This window comes from Cornus florida, unplaced genomic scaffold (genome assembly GCF_030987335.1).
Source record: "Cornus florida cultivar Cherokee Brave unplaced genomic scaffold, ASM3098733v1 CherokeeBrave_3.0.0_Hap2_Chr07, whole genome shotgun sequence".
Lineage (NCBI taxonomy): Eukaryota > Viridiplantae > Streptophyta > Magnoliopsida > Cornales > Cornaceae > Cornus > Cornus florida.
In genome coordinates this window covers 33,771,570-33,787,878 of record NW_026775577.1, presented here as the reverse complement: position 1 = coordinate 33,787,878, position 16,309 = coordinate 33,771,570, and the positions used below count along the sequence as shown (strand labels likewise).

The following is a 16,309-nucleotide window of genomic DNA, read 5'->3' as shown; positions in this document are numbered from 1 at the left end:
TGACTTGACCCACATGATGAATTTCTTTTTATAAATTTAATCCAAGAAGATTAAATTGATAATGTTACAAAAAATAATATTACGTGATTTTGAATAATACATTTATTTTGAGACAACTAAAAATAAAAAGGTAAACATTTAATTTGAAAAAGAGTGAATATATGATCGAGAAAATGTTATAATTGCTATCTAATCTATTTCACACTATTCTTCTAAACTCTCTCTCTCTCCTAGTATAATTTAGATTTTGTTGTTCTTGTTCTCAATTGTGTGATTTGGGCCTTGATCATATTATAGAAGAAATTTAAAAATAAAAAATAGTCAGTTATGAAAGTAAGGAATGCAAAATCAAACCAATCTCAATAATTCTTATAAAATTAGAATTGAAATCCGATTGTTTTAATTTTGGAACTTAACCAAACTGAATCATAAAAAACTTGTTCAACTCTTAACAACAGTTTCAGTTTAAAAACTAAGTGGCCGGAAAAACAATTTGGGATTTTAGGATTTAGCGTTAATGTAATATATATAATTAATGGTTGGATTTGTTCCTAATAGACCTAAGTCAAAAATCAAACTTTTTTATTTTTAGAATCATATCGAATTGTAATAAATTCGGACCAAACCATACCGTCCATACGGTGCGATTCGGTTCAGCTCAAACCAATTCACATGTTTTATTAATTTTTTGTGCACCCCAAATCCCAATCTTCCAAGAACACTCTAGAGAAGATATGACAAAAAAAAGAGAGTGAGATATACATAGTAAGGGATGTCGTGTGTGTGACTTTTTAACTAGTAAGAAGACTCTATTATTAGAAGCCATTGCTAACGAAGCTCGAGCTCCCCTCGTATGATTAGAGAGGGGAATTCAACTCCCCTCCCATTTAGATTAGATAAGTTATGAAAAAGAAGAAACGAGACACGAGATCAAAGAATGTAGTTTTGCTTTGAACTTTGTAGTTTTTAAAATGAATATAAATTGGTGTTTGATTGCTAAAGTTGGTTCAATAACACAATGAGATCCTCTTGATATACAGTCTTTTTAATACACCATCGAAAATTGCAGTATAATGATACTTTCTCCTTTTTCAAAGTAGAAAGTGATGCAACTAAGAATGGAAAAATATCCCACTCATTTAGAACGATTATGGAGGGTGGTTAAATTATTTTGGGGCGGGAATGAAAATTATGGTTGAAAATCCGCATGATCATGATATGGGAATGGGAAACAATCACCCCACCCCAGTCATTTAGAGTAATAAATTTCAATTTTGTACTTATATTTTATTTTATATTCAATAATATTAAGTATATAATATGCAAATACTAATTTATTATATTCCAATCACTAAATATTCTTTTGTATTGTTCTTTTTTTCCAGAAGGTAATTCTTTTGTATTGTTCTTATTTAAGAACTTCAATGTATTATTTTGATATCACAACAATAATTTTAGTCTTAGGTTTCTATGAATCTTGTGTTTTTTTTGGCACAAGTGAAATTTTTTTTTTTATTATAATAGTTGAAAATTTGTTTTATTATTTACTTTTGCTAGGTTCGTATTACATTTATAAAAATACTCCACAAAACTCGTCTAGTCTCGTTTAATAAACGGTTTTGGAGTAGGGATAGGGGTAACTATTCAAAACGGGAATGGGAATGTGGATGACATTTCCCGTCCCCAAACTGTCCCATTGCCATCTCTAAATGCAATTAGATCTGTAATAGTCAAAATTACACCTGATTTAATACCAAAATCAGGCCCGATCAGAGAGGCCCAATTGAACTAGGCCTGCAGCCGAACCATCTAGGGTTGCCGGCCCAAGTCTTGGGAGTCGCTAGCTGGGCCTACCCCCAAGCCCGATGCCAACCCCTAGGCTTCTCATAGCATGACGTTTTGTATGTGTTCGTAAATTGCCACCTCTTAAACTCGCATACTTGCATGTGATGAATTTCGAGGACAGGAATGTGGGTTGAAATATTCCTTCCTTTTTTCTTTTTTTTTTTGTCTTTTTCTTTTTTTTTTTCAGTTTGAAAAAATAATAATAAATATAATAATATGATGGCTCCTTTGACATTATATTACCAATTAATTAAATATTAACATGTAATTTTTACTTATGTGATAATATAAGAAAAAACTACACATAAATCCAATTAGGAGTCTTGAATAACAGTTGGGTCTATTTTAGAAGTTGTTTTTCACTTTGGTTGAATTAAAAAAAATAAATTACATATGCTTTGAGATCATTATTTTGATCCAAAATGTCCTATAAGCTCTTATTTCAAAATTATAAAATTATCATTTTTTAAATCAAATAATTCTTTCACTCAAGAAATTCAGAAAAAATAATTCTTTCACCAAATTATACTTCTTAAAAAAATGTAAAGAACGTAAAAATAAAAAGACAAAAAGAAAGATAGCCAGAAAGATATTATGAGCTTGTCTATTACATTTCACATTTGACCTTGAGTTGGTCATATGTTACAATATAATAACTAAATCTTATTTTTATTGAACTTCTTTACTGAAAGAATTATTTGATTTAAGAAGGATAATTTGGTATTTTGAAAAATAATGTCGAAAATTGTTTTTATTTTCTTTACTCAATGTGCCTATTTGACATTACTGTTTGAAAAAAAAAAAAAAAAAAAAAAAAAAAAAAAAAAAAAAACCACTTTTATCAATAAATTGTTTGAGAGGGGCGGCTTCATTCGGTGGTGGACCTATAGAATTATACGAGAGGGGCAGCTTTGAACAATAATAATATACAATGGGGTATCATTAAAAATTGATTAGGGATATTTTTAAGATTTTTAAAAAATTTATAAATAATTTTGCAAATAAAAAAATTCCAGCGGAGGCTGCTTTCACTTAACCCTTTAATGGATCGTGTCTAATTTCATTTAAAAGCTCTTCTTAACAAAAATGGTAACAAGTAATTTACAATAAACATCTAAACAATTTTTAAAAATGAAAACAGATTTAAAAGCAATTCCAACTGGACTTTTTAACAAAATCAACAGTAAATACTTTTTTTTACTTACATCAACAAAGTCAGATAGTATACAAAGCATACTTCTTACCATGTTGGTGATGTAAGCCAAAATCACCTGCACTCTTTAACATTGTGATTTTGACTGGTAAGTCGCATATATCTATATGTATGTATATATATATATATATGTGCATGCATTCCAACCTACTGGAGCACACAGAACTGTGTGGTCTAAGTCTTGCAGAGGAGGCATTTACAACTTTACAAGAAGAAGAGTGTTTTTGAGTGAGAGCATGTTAGTAGCATTTGTAAACTAAAAAACAATGTTGTACACATTTGACAGACTGGAAATCTTGAGAGCTCTACGAGGCATGTGGGGATGGAGCCTCTGACACCAAATTTGCCATGAATCAATGAACCCCACTCCCTTCAAGAGGGTGAGAGCCTTGGACCCCACACTCATTCATCAATGAAAGTGGAGGGGAACCTATCCCAACATTCATGTGTTTCTTCTGAAAACAATACTAGCTTTTTGAGTGCATTTGAAAGCATATTCAAGAGGCTCAGTAATTGCTCCGTGCACGTGGGACGGGAAACTATATATTCTAATCAAAACAAATTCAAGGGGCCTTGACATAGGAATTTTTTTTGATAATTGTTCGGAACAGGTGGAACAGGAGACTGCAAGCTTTAATAATCAAAGCAAATTTAGGAGTCTGACATAGAATTTTTTTGATAATTGCCCAATGTATGTAGAACCGGAAAGACTGCATGTGTCCTACGGGTGAATTATGGAACCATAACTGTCAAATAAATAAAACCAAGAAGGGCTTCCAATTGCCATACAATGATGTTTGATGGCCTCTTCTAGATATTTATCTCAAGGGTGACTAAGTGAAGGTCCTATAAGAGTTACAATATAAGCACAAAAATGAGCCCAAAAAAAATATCTTGAAATATGAATGTATAAATGATCCAATTCAATTATCTGCAATAAATTAGGAAAAATATGAAGTCAAAACATAGCTCAACTATGCAATGGGCATTAGTATTCGAGCCTTGTTAGAGGTAATATTGTAGGAACTGTATGCATTTGCTTGAACTTTAAAAAATAATATATATATATATATATATAGAAAAGTTCAATCAGAAGTCATTCTTGGATGAAGTTGCTTGAAACTACACCTCAAGGCAACTTTTGCATTATTTTTCTGCAATTCAATTTGGTAAACTTTCTAATCAAACATTTGAAGTTCAATCAAGCACTATAATCCCACAAAGGACCCTACTATTTGATTCCCAAAATGCATTTTTGGGGGGTTTCATGGCCCCAAACACAGTGCTAACAAGAGAAGCTAAGCCCCATCAACCAAAAAGCAACCACAAACATTCAGACATATCAAATCACATTCACCTTTTTCATACTTGTTGATGGCCCAAATGCAACACGGATACATCAAATCCAACAAAAACAACTCTTCATTCCCTCATGGCTTTCAGCCTTTTTGAAAGACAAGAGGAGGCATCCCAAGCCACCCCATCAAAAAGATAGAGAGTTGCAAGATATGCTTCTATACACATACATGTCCCCTATTATGGCATAAGAAAGAAGAAAATAAAAGAAATACAACAAAACTCAAAAAAAAAAAAAAAAAAAAGGGTGGAAAGCAAGCAATAGTAGCATTCAGTGACTATCAACAAACAGTCTTCAATTCAATAGCCTTCTGTGGACTCTCACTTCATTCCTTCTTAAATGGCTTTTGGACTTTTGGTCAGCTTCTCTTAGTTCTCTCTCACTGTGGGTTAAAGCTATGATGTCCTTTATTTATTTATTTCCCCCTTTTCAGTTTTCACTATCTGCTTTGGTTGTCGTCACTAGCTCAAACTTTTTGTGGTTATTGGAAAATGGAACCCCCTAATCACCTATTCACCTCCAACTCTCCAAGTCATACCATCTTTTGGTAAATGACTTCACTAAACCTATAATCAATCTACTAACAAGAATCATCTTTCACTAAAAAAAATGGTCTAATCCAATCAAAATACACCCAAAATCTTCACAGAAAGATCAATTCCACTAACTATGGTTGATGATGACTACTTTTCTTTTTCATTTTTTTTTTTTTTTTTTGTGAAGGGATATGTTGATCAGAGATTCACTGTATTCGTCGTCGCTTAGTGTCAGCAGCAGAGGTGATTGTAGAGTTTTCAAGTACATCAGTAGAGCTTGAATGGGTTGGCAATAAATTTGGGGAAATCACTGATTTATAACAAGAAACTATATGTTCCTGTTGAAAAAGCAATGCAATGCAATGAACACAATTTTAAAACTAGACATGTTCTTCAACTATCAAAGTACTGAACTTGAATGATTATAGCAAGAAAAAAACTCACTTTTTCTTGAGACCCCCATGATGGTATCAAACCAATCTTTATCTCCATTCTCTCTTTTGTCAATTGACCATCATAAGCTGCCAAGACTGCTGCTGCAGCAATAACAGATGGTTGATTATCCACCAAGCTAATATCTGTATCCAAGAATTCGAAATTTTCACAATCAATAAACAAAACACAACAAATTCAAAATCCAAATTGAAATCAGTCTTTAGTATTGTTTAAATAATACCTTTTGCAATTACCCAAATGAATTCATTAGCTCTAGAAACCAACTCTTTTGGCCAGGACTCACCGACAAACTTGGCGAAAAAATAGTGGAGGTAAGCGAAAGGAGTGATCATTGAACTCATTTTCCATTTCAATGTATACAAAACCAACAACTCAGTTTGCTGAATCCCAGAGCTCTCAAAACTGTACTCATCTACAAGATATTCCGACAATGCCGGTGCTCGGTTCTCCTCTATCTTTGCAGCCAAGGACAAACATGCCACTGAGAGTAATTGAATTGCCCATAATTTTCCATTCTATCAAACACCAAAGGAACAAAGTGTAAATTTAATACAATTATGAAAATCCCATTTTGTGTGTGTTTTCCCATTCTATCAAACACCAAAAGAACATCCCCAAATCACACCAAGAACACAATTATCAAATCCCACTTTGTGTGTGTGTGAGAGAGAGAGAGAGAGGAGATGCTCACAGGAATTGTTCTCCTTGAAAGAACCATATCAAAGTATGTCACTGATAGATAAGCTGTACGGAATTGAAACCCAAAGAATGCTCTTGACTGCATCAATTCAATAAATATTCAATACAATAAAAACCCACAAAAATGAAGAACATAGTGTATACACACACAATACAATAAACCCACAAAAATGCAGAACAGAACACTGCAAATATAGACAATACATGAATATATATGTATATGTGTATATATATATATACACGAACTTTGAGAATCCAATTGATGGCATCTAAGCGGGCATGATTCAACCAGCTCTGGCTAAAGACTGCTGAAGAAACATAGCTGCTTGAATCAGGACTCGTCTCTCTTCGAATCAAACTCTGTATATACTCATCATCGTCTTCAGAGATTGAACATGGGTTCGAGTTCATACTCAGTATATACTCTGTGTCGTCTTGGTTTTCATTCAAAAAAGATTGATCTTCTCGGCACAAAAGGTCAGAGAGAGAGGCCGAAGTACCAGAGCTCTTCTCCATATTGCTACATCAACGACCGAAATCAACGAAACCTAGCAAATGGGTATGTGAAAATCTTGAAGTGATTGAAGAAATCTAGAGCGAGAGGAGAAAATCTGGTGCTAAATCTTGAGAATGGCGGGTTTAGTGCCGCCAAATTTAGCGGATGAGATATAGAGGCGTTGTTGTTCAGCGGTTATACACATTACAGTATATATATTCATTCATATACAATATACCATGTATTATGTATATGGGCACACTCCTATATTTCTCCAAATGTTAGGGGATTCTGGTATATACATAACAGTATAATACATTACTGCCCTTAAAGTTTGGTGGTAGGTTGGCCTGTGGATGTCAAGTTTTGTCTTCATGTAGTGGCATGTATCATTTTCTTATTATAATCTATATAGCGTTTAACGTATCATATAGTATAATGTGTGTGTGTGTATATATTTAGCACTATAATGTGAATAGGCTGACCATGATTTTAATGTTATTAATGTGATATAAGGTACCACCAGTGCTGGTTCAGAGGACAAGACATGGAATACCAAATTTTTACAGGTTTGGGTTCTCGGAGAGGAATGGTTGTAGCTCATATTTTGAGCATGAAGACGCTTATAACCGCTTATGGTGACTTGGAATAGAGCATATGGCCCAAGTGGTTATTGGATGTCCTTCGTTCTGATTGTAATTTTCTTTCTTCTATGTGATTGCTTCTGTTTGGTGTCAAAAAATATTTATATATATATTGTGGGAATTATTGAACTTTGGACAAAAAATCTTACAAATGTTTATTCTTTTTATAGTTTATTTTTTATATTCTCTCCGGCCCAAAGAAGTGTCCCTTTTTTAAAATTTAACTTTTTAAGAGAATGATTATTATTATTTTTTTTCTTGTACTTAGTAGTGAATGAATTACTAAATTTACCCCTAATGAGTCCACAGTGATGTGATGGTTTACTTTTTATAGATTCAATGTAAGAAGGTTAAATTAATAATATTACAAAAATAGTACATTGACTTTTTAATGGGACACTTATTCTAGGGCGACAAAAATGGAAAGATGAATACTTATTTTGGCATAAAGGGAGTATATGATTTTTACTTGTCAAAACAAAATTTCATGTTTTTTATGTAAATAATTGCTTTTAAATAAAAATATATATATTAATAAATATGTTTTAAGAGCTGAATTTTAAGTGGTACTTAAAAAATAAATATTCTTTTGATATATTTTTTAATTTTTAGTATTGAGCATTTAGTGATGACCCTATCACTTAAAAATTTACTTCATTTTAAATGACACTTACCGTTTTTAGTGATATTTAAATTATTATATCAAAGTTTTTAGTGATATTTAAATTGTTATATCAAACCCACTTAATTGAATAAGCGTCACTAAATTGAGTAATCAATCAACACCTAAGTCTAATGAGAGAGAGTTGTGTAGCATGCACCAGCAACTTGGCTTTTGAGAATATTCTCCTTGCGTTTTTGGTTTGAGTCTCACTAAAAGTGAAGTCTAGATTTTGAAGGTAATTACAGCGGATATTTCAAAGTAATCTTTTTGATAATATATATATATATATTTTAAAAGTGTAAGCTATGTTATGTAAATCTCAAAATATAATTTTTATATTATAAATCTCTCAATTCAAATGTTTAATAAGGAGATTACATGGCTCTTGTCATTAGGTTAGGTGTTATTCTTTCCTGGAACGTAATATGAATTTTTATTTTATTTTTATAAATTGTTAAGATATGTATAGAAGGAGATAGTGGTATTCTATGATTTTTGTAGCTTTTAAGCTGGGATGTGTCATTGCACTTCACTTTTTTATACTTACAATCTATTTTCTTTTTTTTCTTTGAGAAAATGACAATAAAATCAATAAACTCATTAAAGCATTATTTTTATATTTTAAAATACCATAACTATCATGTATACTATAAATTTAACTTCTTCTTTTTTCTACCTTATTTACTTCCCTTTTTTACTTTTTATTTTTAATTTCTTTTGTCATGTCAAAAGAGATAATTTATCTAACAGAGTATAACTTATTAATTTGGATCATTTTTTTGGTATTTGTTTTCTTGGGCCGGTTAAAAGAGATTATTTATTCAACACATATACAGTTTTATTTATTTTTTATTTTTTTGGTCTTGTCAAAAATAGAATTTATTCAACAAAGGTACTTCTTTTATTTTTTGTCTTTTATTTTTTCTTCTTTTATGTGCTATACTTTTTTTTCTTTTGTTTGGGTCGTGTCAAAACAGGTAGTTTATTCACCAGAGATATATATATATATATATATATATATATATATATATATATATATATAGGTTTTTTAAATGCTATAAAAAGAAATAATTTATTCAATAATTGTAACTTTTTTTTATATATAATTCCTGCCAAATCAAATAATTTATTTATAAATTTTCTTTTTGGGCCGGTTAGAAGAGACATGAAACATTGAAGATTTGAGAGAGAGTTGGGGATCAACCACATATGTAAAGGGTAGTTATGTAATTCAAAATAGCATAACCATTGACTTGTGAAGTTAAAATTACAAATGTCATCTCCTTGCAGTGCAGACGTTGAAAATATCTCTTCTTTTTACATTTACTGCATATATCATTCCTTTAATATTTATTTTATTTTATTTTATTTTAAAAGAGAGATAATACTGTCTGAGATAAATAAAACATTAAAAATTAGAGAGAGCTGGGGATCTACCATATATGTAAAGGGTAGTTATGTAATTGAAAATAGCATAATCAATGACTTGTGAAATTAAAATTACAAATGTCCCCTCCTTTTAAATAGTAGTGCAGACGTTGAAAAGTCTCGTTTTAAATAGTAGTGTAGACGTTGAAAAGTGTAAAGCGTCGTGCGAATATCTCCTCCCTTTGCATTTACTGAGAATATCATTCCCCTAATAATTTTTTTTTTTTTTTTAAAAGATAATACAATAGCATAATTGTTGACTTGTAAAGCTAAAATTACAAATGTCATCTCCTTTTAAATAGTAGTGCAGATGTTGAAAAGTGCCGTGCGAATATCTCCTCCCTTTACATTTACTGCATATATCATTCCTCTAATATATATATATATATATATATATATATATATATATATGTATGTATATATTTTTAAAAAAAAGAGAGAGAATACCATCCAAGATATAGAAAACATTAAAGATTTGAGATAGAGTTGGGGATCAATCATATATGAAAAGGGTAGTTATGTAATTCAAAATAGCATGATCATTGACTTGTGAAGCTAAAATTACAAATGTCTTCACTTTCTAAATAGTAATATAGATGTTGAAAACTGCACTGCGAATATCTCCTCTCTCTACATTTAACTGCATATATCATTCCTCTAATAATTTTTTTTTTTAAGTGCTGTGCAAATATCTCCTCCTCTCTTTACATTTCACTGCATATATAATTCCTCTAATAATTTTTTTTTTTTTTTTTTTAAAAAGAGAGATCATTCCGAGCTAAAGATTTCGTGGCCATTGAAAAGCTTAATTTCAAAAATTGTAAATTTTGAATGGGCATCAAGCAGCTCCAATCTAGAAGTAAGGTTGAATATTTTTTGGTCATCACCATATAATAATATGTGCATAATTATATAGAATATATAATAAACCAATCTATATATAGTGACTGTTAATCTGTTATTCAATTCATCTTTAGCAGATTATTTAACTCAATTCTACAAATCTGTCATATTTTATGCATTTATTTATTTTTTCAATTCCTAATATTTCTATATAGAGAGTAAAAAATCATATAAACTAAAGAGAATACAAGATCCAAAAACTGGATTATTAAAGGATGTGGAATATAATTTAAATCGGCTAACAATAGATTAATGCCTATCAAATTAAAATGGTTAATGCAGCTACTTTACCACTTAATTATAAAAAGTTTATCCCCAATGCAGTTACCAATATATTCTGACCTTAATGAACTGGCTTAATAAATAATATATATTTTGATAAAAAAAAATTTAAAAATAGAATAAAATAAAACTATAATAATTAAGAGTAGTGATAAATATGTCACGTAATTTTTACTCATATAAAAAAGTCGAATATGTCTTACTCTTAAAAAAAAAAAAAAAAGAAGACACTCAAATAATTTATTATTTTTTAGAGTTAAGGTACTTCAAGTTATTTTTGTACAATTAATCTTTGAAGTGCTACACAATTTGAAATAATTTAGCAAAATAATATTTTGAAGCCTAATATGACCTACTTTTCAAAGTGACCTTAATCACGGTCATTCAACTCATTTATGTGGGGTTTACATAAAGGAAAAGAAAAATAATTTTGAGACCGAAGGGGTTAGCCAATGCCTTGAACCACAAGCATCAAGGCATCGACTAGCGTCTTCGACTGAAATAAAATGAATTCGATGCCTTATTTAATTAACTTGTAGAACATATCAAATGAGCAACTCTATACTTGACCACTTCGACTCATCAACTCTGAGATTGAGAGTTGCAAATTATAGCTTTTTTCTTAATTATTTAGACATTTTATTTACATATCAAATTTACATTGAATTAGGTATTGTTTGAATCATACAATAAAAAGTGTATGAACATAATGAAAGAATGGCCCATAATGTTTTCTAACCTATGTTCAATTTAAAATTTTCTCATATAATAAGTTAGAAATAATTTTTTTTTTTTTTTTTTTCGAGACAACAAATGTTAAAAGTTAAATTTATTAAATACAAATAATTGAACTTAATATTCAAAAATCTACCAAAAACACTAACTCAGACTATCGAGATATCTACAAGTTACTGATAACCATAAAAGGCCCACAATTTTGGTGAATTGAATGCCATCATCCTGCATTAATGCATAGATAATTATTTATGTTATATATATGGCCCCAGTGCCAAAATTTCCCAGTTTATGGTGATTTGAGAAATAAGCTAAGGAAAGGTAGCGATGATAGTTTATGAATTCACGTGAACATGATTGCGGGTAGGAGCGGGTTCACGTGTGAAAGGCTGGACCATCCGGATCCACCAATTGAAAGAGGGATACCATAGCCCCTCCTACCAATTTTAATTTTTTTTTCAATAATAATAGCCCCTCCTACCATGATGGTTGCTATTTATTTATTTATTTTCTTTCCGTGATGTCAAGTCTCATACACCATTCAAATAAATAATTTACCACCGAGTACATGTATTTCTCCCGTTTTACATGTACCCGATAATTATTGAGAATTTTTTTTAGGATTAAGACAATCGTATTGAGTTTCTTAGAGCACTTTAGAATGCACACGTAATTTTTACTAGTATGAGCTGGTAATTATCAAAAAAATCTCTCTTGAAAGTGACCTCAAGATAATTTCAAACTTTTAAACTTACAAGACCATTAAGAGTTCTATATTTCCCGCTAATGAATCTCGACCTCTCACCCTCTTCTTTAAACATGTGCATAAGATCCTTTAAATGGAATTCAAACTCTCAAAAACTCTTTTTGGAGGAAATATTATACCATCTGAATTTGAGAGGCCCAGTGATACTGCTATATATTAATTATCCGTATAGAATATTTTGATACTCCCTCCATCATAATTTAATTATACATCTTTTTTTTTAGTCTTCTCAAAATAATTGTCTTATTTGAAAAGTCAAATGGAGATAAATGTATTTTTATTTTTTATCAATACCCTTTAAGCTTCCAAAAAATTCTACAGTAACTTTTTATGAGACAAAGAAAATATAATTCTAGTATTACACATTTGAGAATTCACATCTCACACTGGTGCACTATCACCTGTGCGATGTGGATCAAAGTGCAACCCTTACTGTACTACACTTGATCCCAACTCATATTAGGAAGGGAATATTCCTAGTTCCTCTTTGAAATGATACTCATACGTGGGGATGACAAATTTTTTTGACCCATGCCCCGCCCTTAATGGGGTGAATTTGATAGCCCTTAAATGGATTTGATACGAGTATGATAAAATAATTAAAAATTCAAAACGAATTTGGGGCGGGGGTGGATTTACTGATGAACCCGTCCCACCCTACCCTAATTATATATGTACCTTTAAATTTTTTATAAATATATAAAATATATATTTAATATTTTTAAGACCTTGTTACTTTACTGAAAGTATCCATTAATATATTAAATATTCACTACTCAGTAATTTAAAAGTTGAGCCAACTTATTTATTAGTCCAATTCGCGTACAATGGACTAGTTTTATTTTACAAAATAATAAAAGTGTCATAACCCGTCCCTCCTTGCAATTAAAAGAAGTACAAAAGGCGAAGTCGGTATTTTGTTTACCGGAATAAGAACGAGGATGGCGTACCAATAACAAACCCGTCCCAAAATAAGAGTAAAATTTGGTATAGTGAATTTTTTAACAGGACAAAATAGGGTTTAGTCAAATCTTGTGACAGCCCTGATTTTTAGGCCAGTGCGTCCTATGATAGACCGAACGTAGATCCAATAATGAATCCAGAATGCGGAAGTAAAAGGTAAAACAACGGTCTATAGAGATACTACACATCTATTAGACATCAATGTGACCCTCAATGAAGTCACAAAACCCAAAGAAAACAAATGCGGAAACGACGTCTCAAAGACGGACAAGAATGAACCTAGGGCCAAAATGGTCTTTTAAGACTGAAATGGGTGCCACCGTGCACACCATTGCGAAGACAACGAAAATTTAACATAGATGGACTCAAGAATCACTTGATTCAAAGTCCGAACAAAGAAGATATCAAGTCTTGAAGTCAAGAGAAGAAAAACCCCCTTCCGGTTCAAACTAAATCCTAACACTACCTCACTAAAACTTGAATATCTAAAGTTACAAATGGAATCTTAAGCTCTAATTGGTATCATTGGAAAGCTTTTTTTGACGTGGTTAGTTTAGACTCAAGAACGGACCAATTCAGAGTTGAAACAAAGAAGTTATGAGAGTTCAAAGTTGGAAGACCAAAGCTGAACCTGCAAACAAGTTCTGGAAGACTTGAACCGGTTCAGCCTCTTTGAACAGGTTCAACATGGGCAGAACGTCCATGCTGGACCAAAGACACACCTTGAACCGGTTCAGCCCCCCTTGAACCGGTTCAACCTACCCAGGTTGCAGAAAAACAGCAGAAACAGTAAAAAATGCAGAAAAATGAGTTTGAAATGGGATTTTCCTGACCAAGACGACATTTTCTTTAAAAAGTACTTGAAGAAACCCCCCCTAAAATCATATTTTCTACGTGACCACATCAAAATCGGAATTTATTTGTCAAGGTAAAATCCCTAAAATGCCTTCACATCAGATTTGTAAATAAGATGTTAAAAAATGTCCAAAGGAAGTTCATTTCATAAAATGGTGTGAATTGTGCCTATGTGAGCATGCACGCAAACGTATTATGATGAAATAGACATGCTACAATGGCCTACGACCTCATTACATTCCGTTTACAAATTTCGACCTACCAAACCTCCATTTTCGCAAAGTAGGCTATAATGGCAATGCTTGAGTTTTAAAAACACACTTATAAACTTTAGAGTTAATGGCCCTTGGCCTCATGTCATACATATAAATTAAGCAACAAAAGGTGTACTTAGGTACACATTACATGATTCAAGGCAAAAATAGCATTTTACACCAAAATGATACTACATGCTAACACTTGCATATTTTCCAAAATACAACAAAATACTTCATGGCATCAAAGAAACTTAGGGATGTGATGCATCCCAAAACAAAGTTTCTTTACCTGCAAAATAACTCAAACAATTAGGGTAAATAATCAAGTTACTTGTAGGATGTGATGCATGTGCATACCCTATAGTTTCAAGTACAACGCGAACCAAACATAAACCATCATAAGGGTGCATTCCACCTAACGTCTATATTCTCAAGGTACTCCAAGGGTTCATGTAATGACCCGGTCATTTTCATTCCTTTCCTTCTTCCTTAAATTTTACGGATGAATTTTTTTCGTTGAAATTTCTTTTCTAGGTTCTATTTCTTGTCACTTAGTGTCGTCTCGAGTGCTCAAAAATGGTTTCTGAGACTTTTTTCTTGGGATTGAAAACTTCCTTTAAAGACCGAGTTATTTTCACATTTTTCATTTTTTGTCACTATTCATTTTTGTCTTTTCTCGATTTCCATTTTTCCTTGCATAACCTCACTTTTTGTGCTCAAATTTAATTTCGGCTTTGCATGCATCCATGGTATTTAATTTCTAAGATATCTACATTTTTACTTTTGTAGAAAAACATATTAATTATTTAATTTTCTTGTAAAGGGCATAGGTGTATGACTTTTGGTAATTATTCAGAACTTGAGGGGTTTTAGTGTAATTAGAAAAAATAATTATTTTTCGTTTTAGGGACCATTGAAGATATTTTCAAAAAGGACCGTTTTGCAATTTTTCAAAAATGTAACAAGTGTCACTTTCCTATGGTGCCACTTGTAGGCATTTGGGTGAAGAAACTTGGAACCATAATCTATTGACACATGAAGGGTGGAGATTCATCCACTTGTTGGACTAGGATTGGATCACTTGTTGGCTTGGATGGTTGACAAGTGTAGGCTTAGGATTAAACCTAGAAGGGAACCTTAAGCTGATAACAAGTGTAGGTCTCACATTTAGTCTTGCAAATTACTTTTGGGCCACTTTGGGATTATGGTTTTAAAGAAGGGTTTTTGTACACTTGACCAAACTAGTGTGTGTTGACCATGGTGTAAGACCACATAGTGAGTGGAGGATTTCTATTTCCTCCACTCACATTCTCTCACACTTAGCTTCATCATCTCCCTCTCATGTAAAGAAAACCCTAGCCTCTATGGAAGAAGCTTGAAGCCTTAAGCTTTGACCTTCATTTTTGGCTACCTTCCACTCACCTTTGACCTTTAAGCTTGGAACACTTTAGATTCCTCTCACTCTACTCTACAAAACCCTTGTTTAGTTTTTAATTTTTAAGCTCGGTTGCCTTGGATTCAAGAGGAACAATCCTCTTGTGAGGTAGGGGTGTTATCATTTATCTTCCAAGTAATTTAATTGTTCTTATAGTGATATCCAAGTTATATGCATGTCTTGTATTGAAATAAGAAATAAATGACTAATGGTAACTTATATGAAATTCACTTTAGACTTGATAAATGGCATGACCATGACTTGATCTTTGTTGTGTATTAATTTGGCATGATTTAAATGAGCTTTTAAATCTAGAGGATTAATTGATTAATGTTGATTTAAATTCAAATTAATTGTACCATGCTTGTAATTCATTTGTGACTTGATATAAAACATGACCATGAATTTCTCCATGTCATATATTAAATTGGAATCATTTGGACAATTCTTGAAATCTAGAGAAATTACCTAGTTGGTCTACTTAATTTCTACCATATTAAGCTAATGATTTAGTCATGTAATCCATGGAACTCATTGTGTTTTATCACATATCATGACTTGTTGCTCTACTTGTTGATTTTGGAAACTTGAGATATTATCAAGAATATGAATAGGCTAGGACTTGGTTCTAGTACAGGGGATTGTCCCTCTACAACTATAGTGCGCACTAGGGGAAGGTACCCATGGGTTAATAGCCCTAAAGTGATCTCAAGAGTACGGTTTTAATCTGGGCAATATCCAAGTATCCACTTTGGCTTGATTTCGCATTTAAATT

At 31.7% G+C, this 16,309-nt stretch overlaps 1 protein-coding gene across 2 annotated transcripts; it reads right to left on the bottom strand.

The window, feature by feature from the left end:
- Positions 1-5,102: 5,102 nt before the first annotated feature.
- On the bottom strand, positions 5,103-6,828 carry LOC132266987 (cyclin-D5-1-like). 2 transcript variants are annotated; one of them, XM_059768021.1, is made up of 5 exons: positions 6,353-6,828; positions 6,099-6,185; positions 5,691-5,922; positions 5,396-5,529; positions 5,103-5,289 (listed from the first exon to the last, which is right to left on the bottom strand). In XM_059768021.1, exons 1-5 carry the CDS (start codon positions 6,620-6,622, stop codon positions 5,158-5,160), a joined length of 855 nt encoding a protein of 284 aa, XP_059624004.1. In that variant the 5' UTR covers positions 6,623-6,828; the 3' UTR covers positions 5,103-5,157. The 2 variants fall into 2 exon arrangements, with proteins under 2 accessions (XP_059624004.1, XP_059624003.1); XM_059768020.1 differs by having other exon boundaries at positions 5,628-5,922; positions 6,353-6,825.
- Positions 6,829-16,309: the final 9,481 nt, after the last annotated feature.

What these genes read in the sequence shown, in the direction of transcription:
- LOC132266987 (XM_059768020.1), bottom strand. Translation starts at nt 6,622, where the DNA reads ATGGAGAAGAGCTCTGGTACTTCGGCCTCTCTCTCTGACCTTTTGTGC. An exon ending in CCATCAATTGGATTCTCAAA is followed by an intron (nt 6,186 to 6,352) that starts GTTCGTGTATAT and finishes GAATTGATGCAG; the next exon opens with TCAAGAGCATTCTTTGGGTT. An exon ending in CATTTGGGTAATTGCAAAAG is followed by an intron (nt 5,530 to 5,627) that starts GTATTATTTAAA and finishes TCTTGGATACAG; the next exon opens with ATATTAGCTTGGTGGATAAT.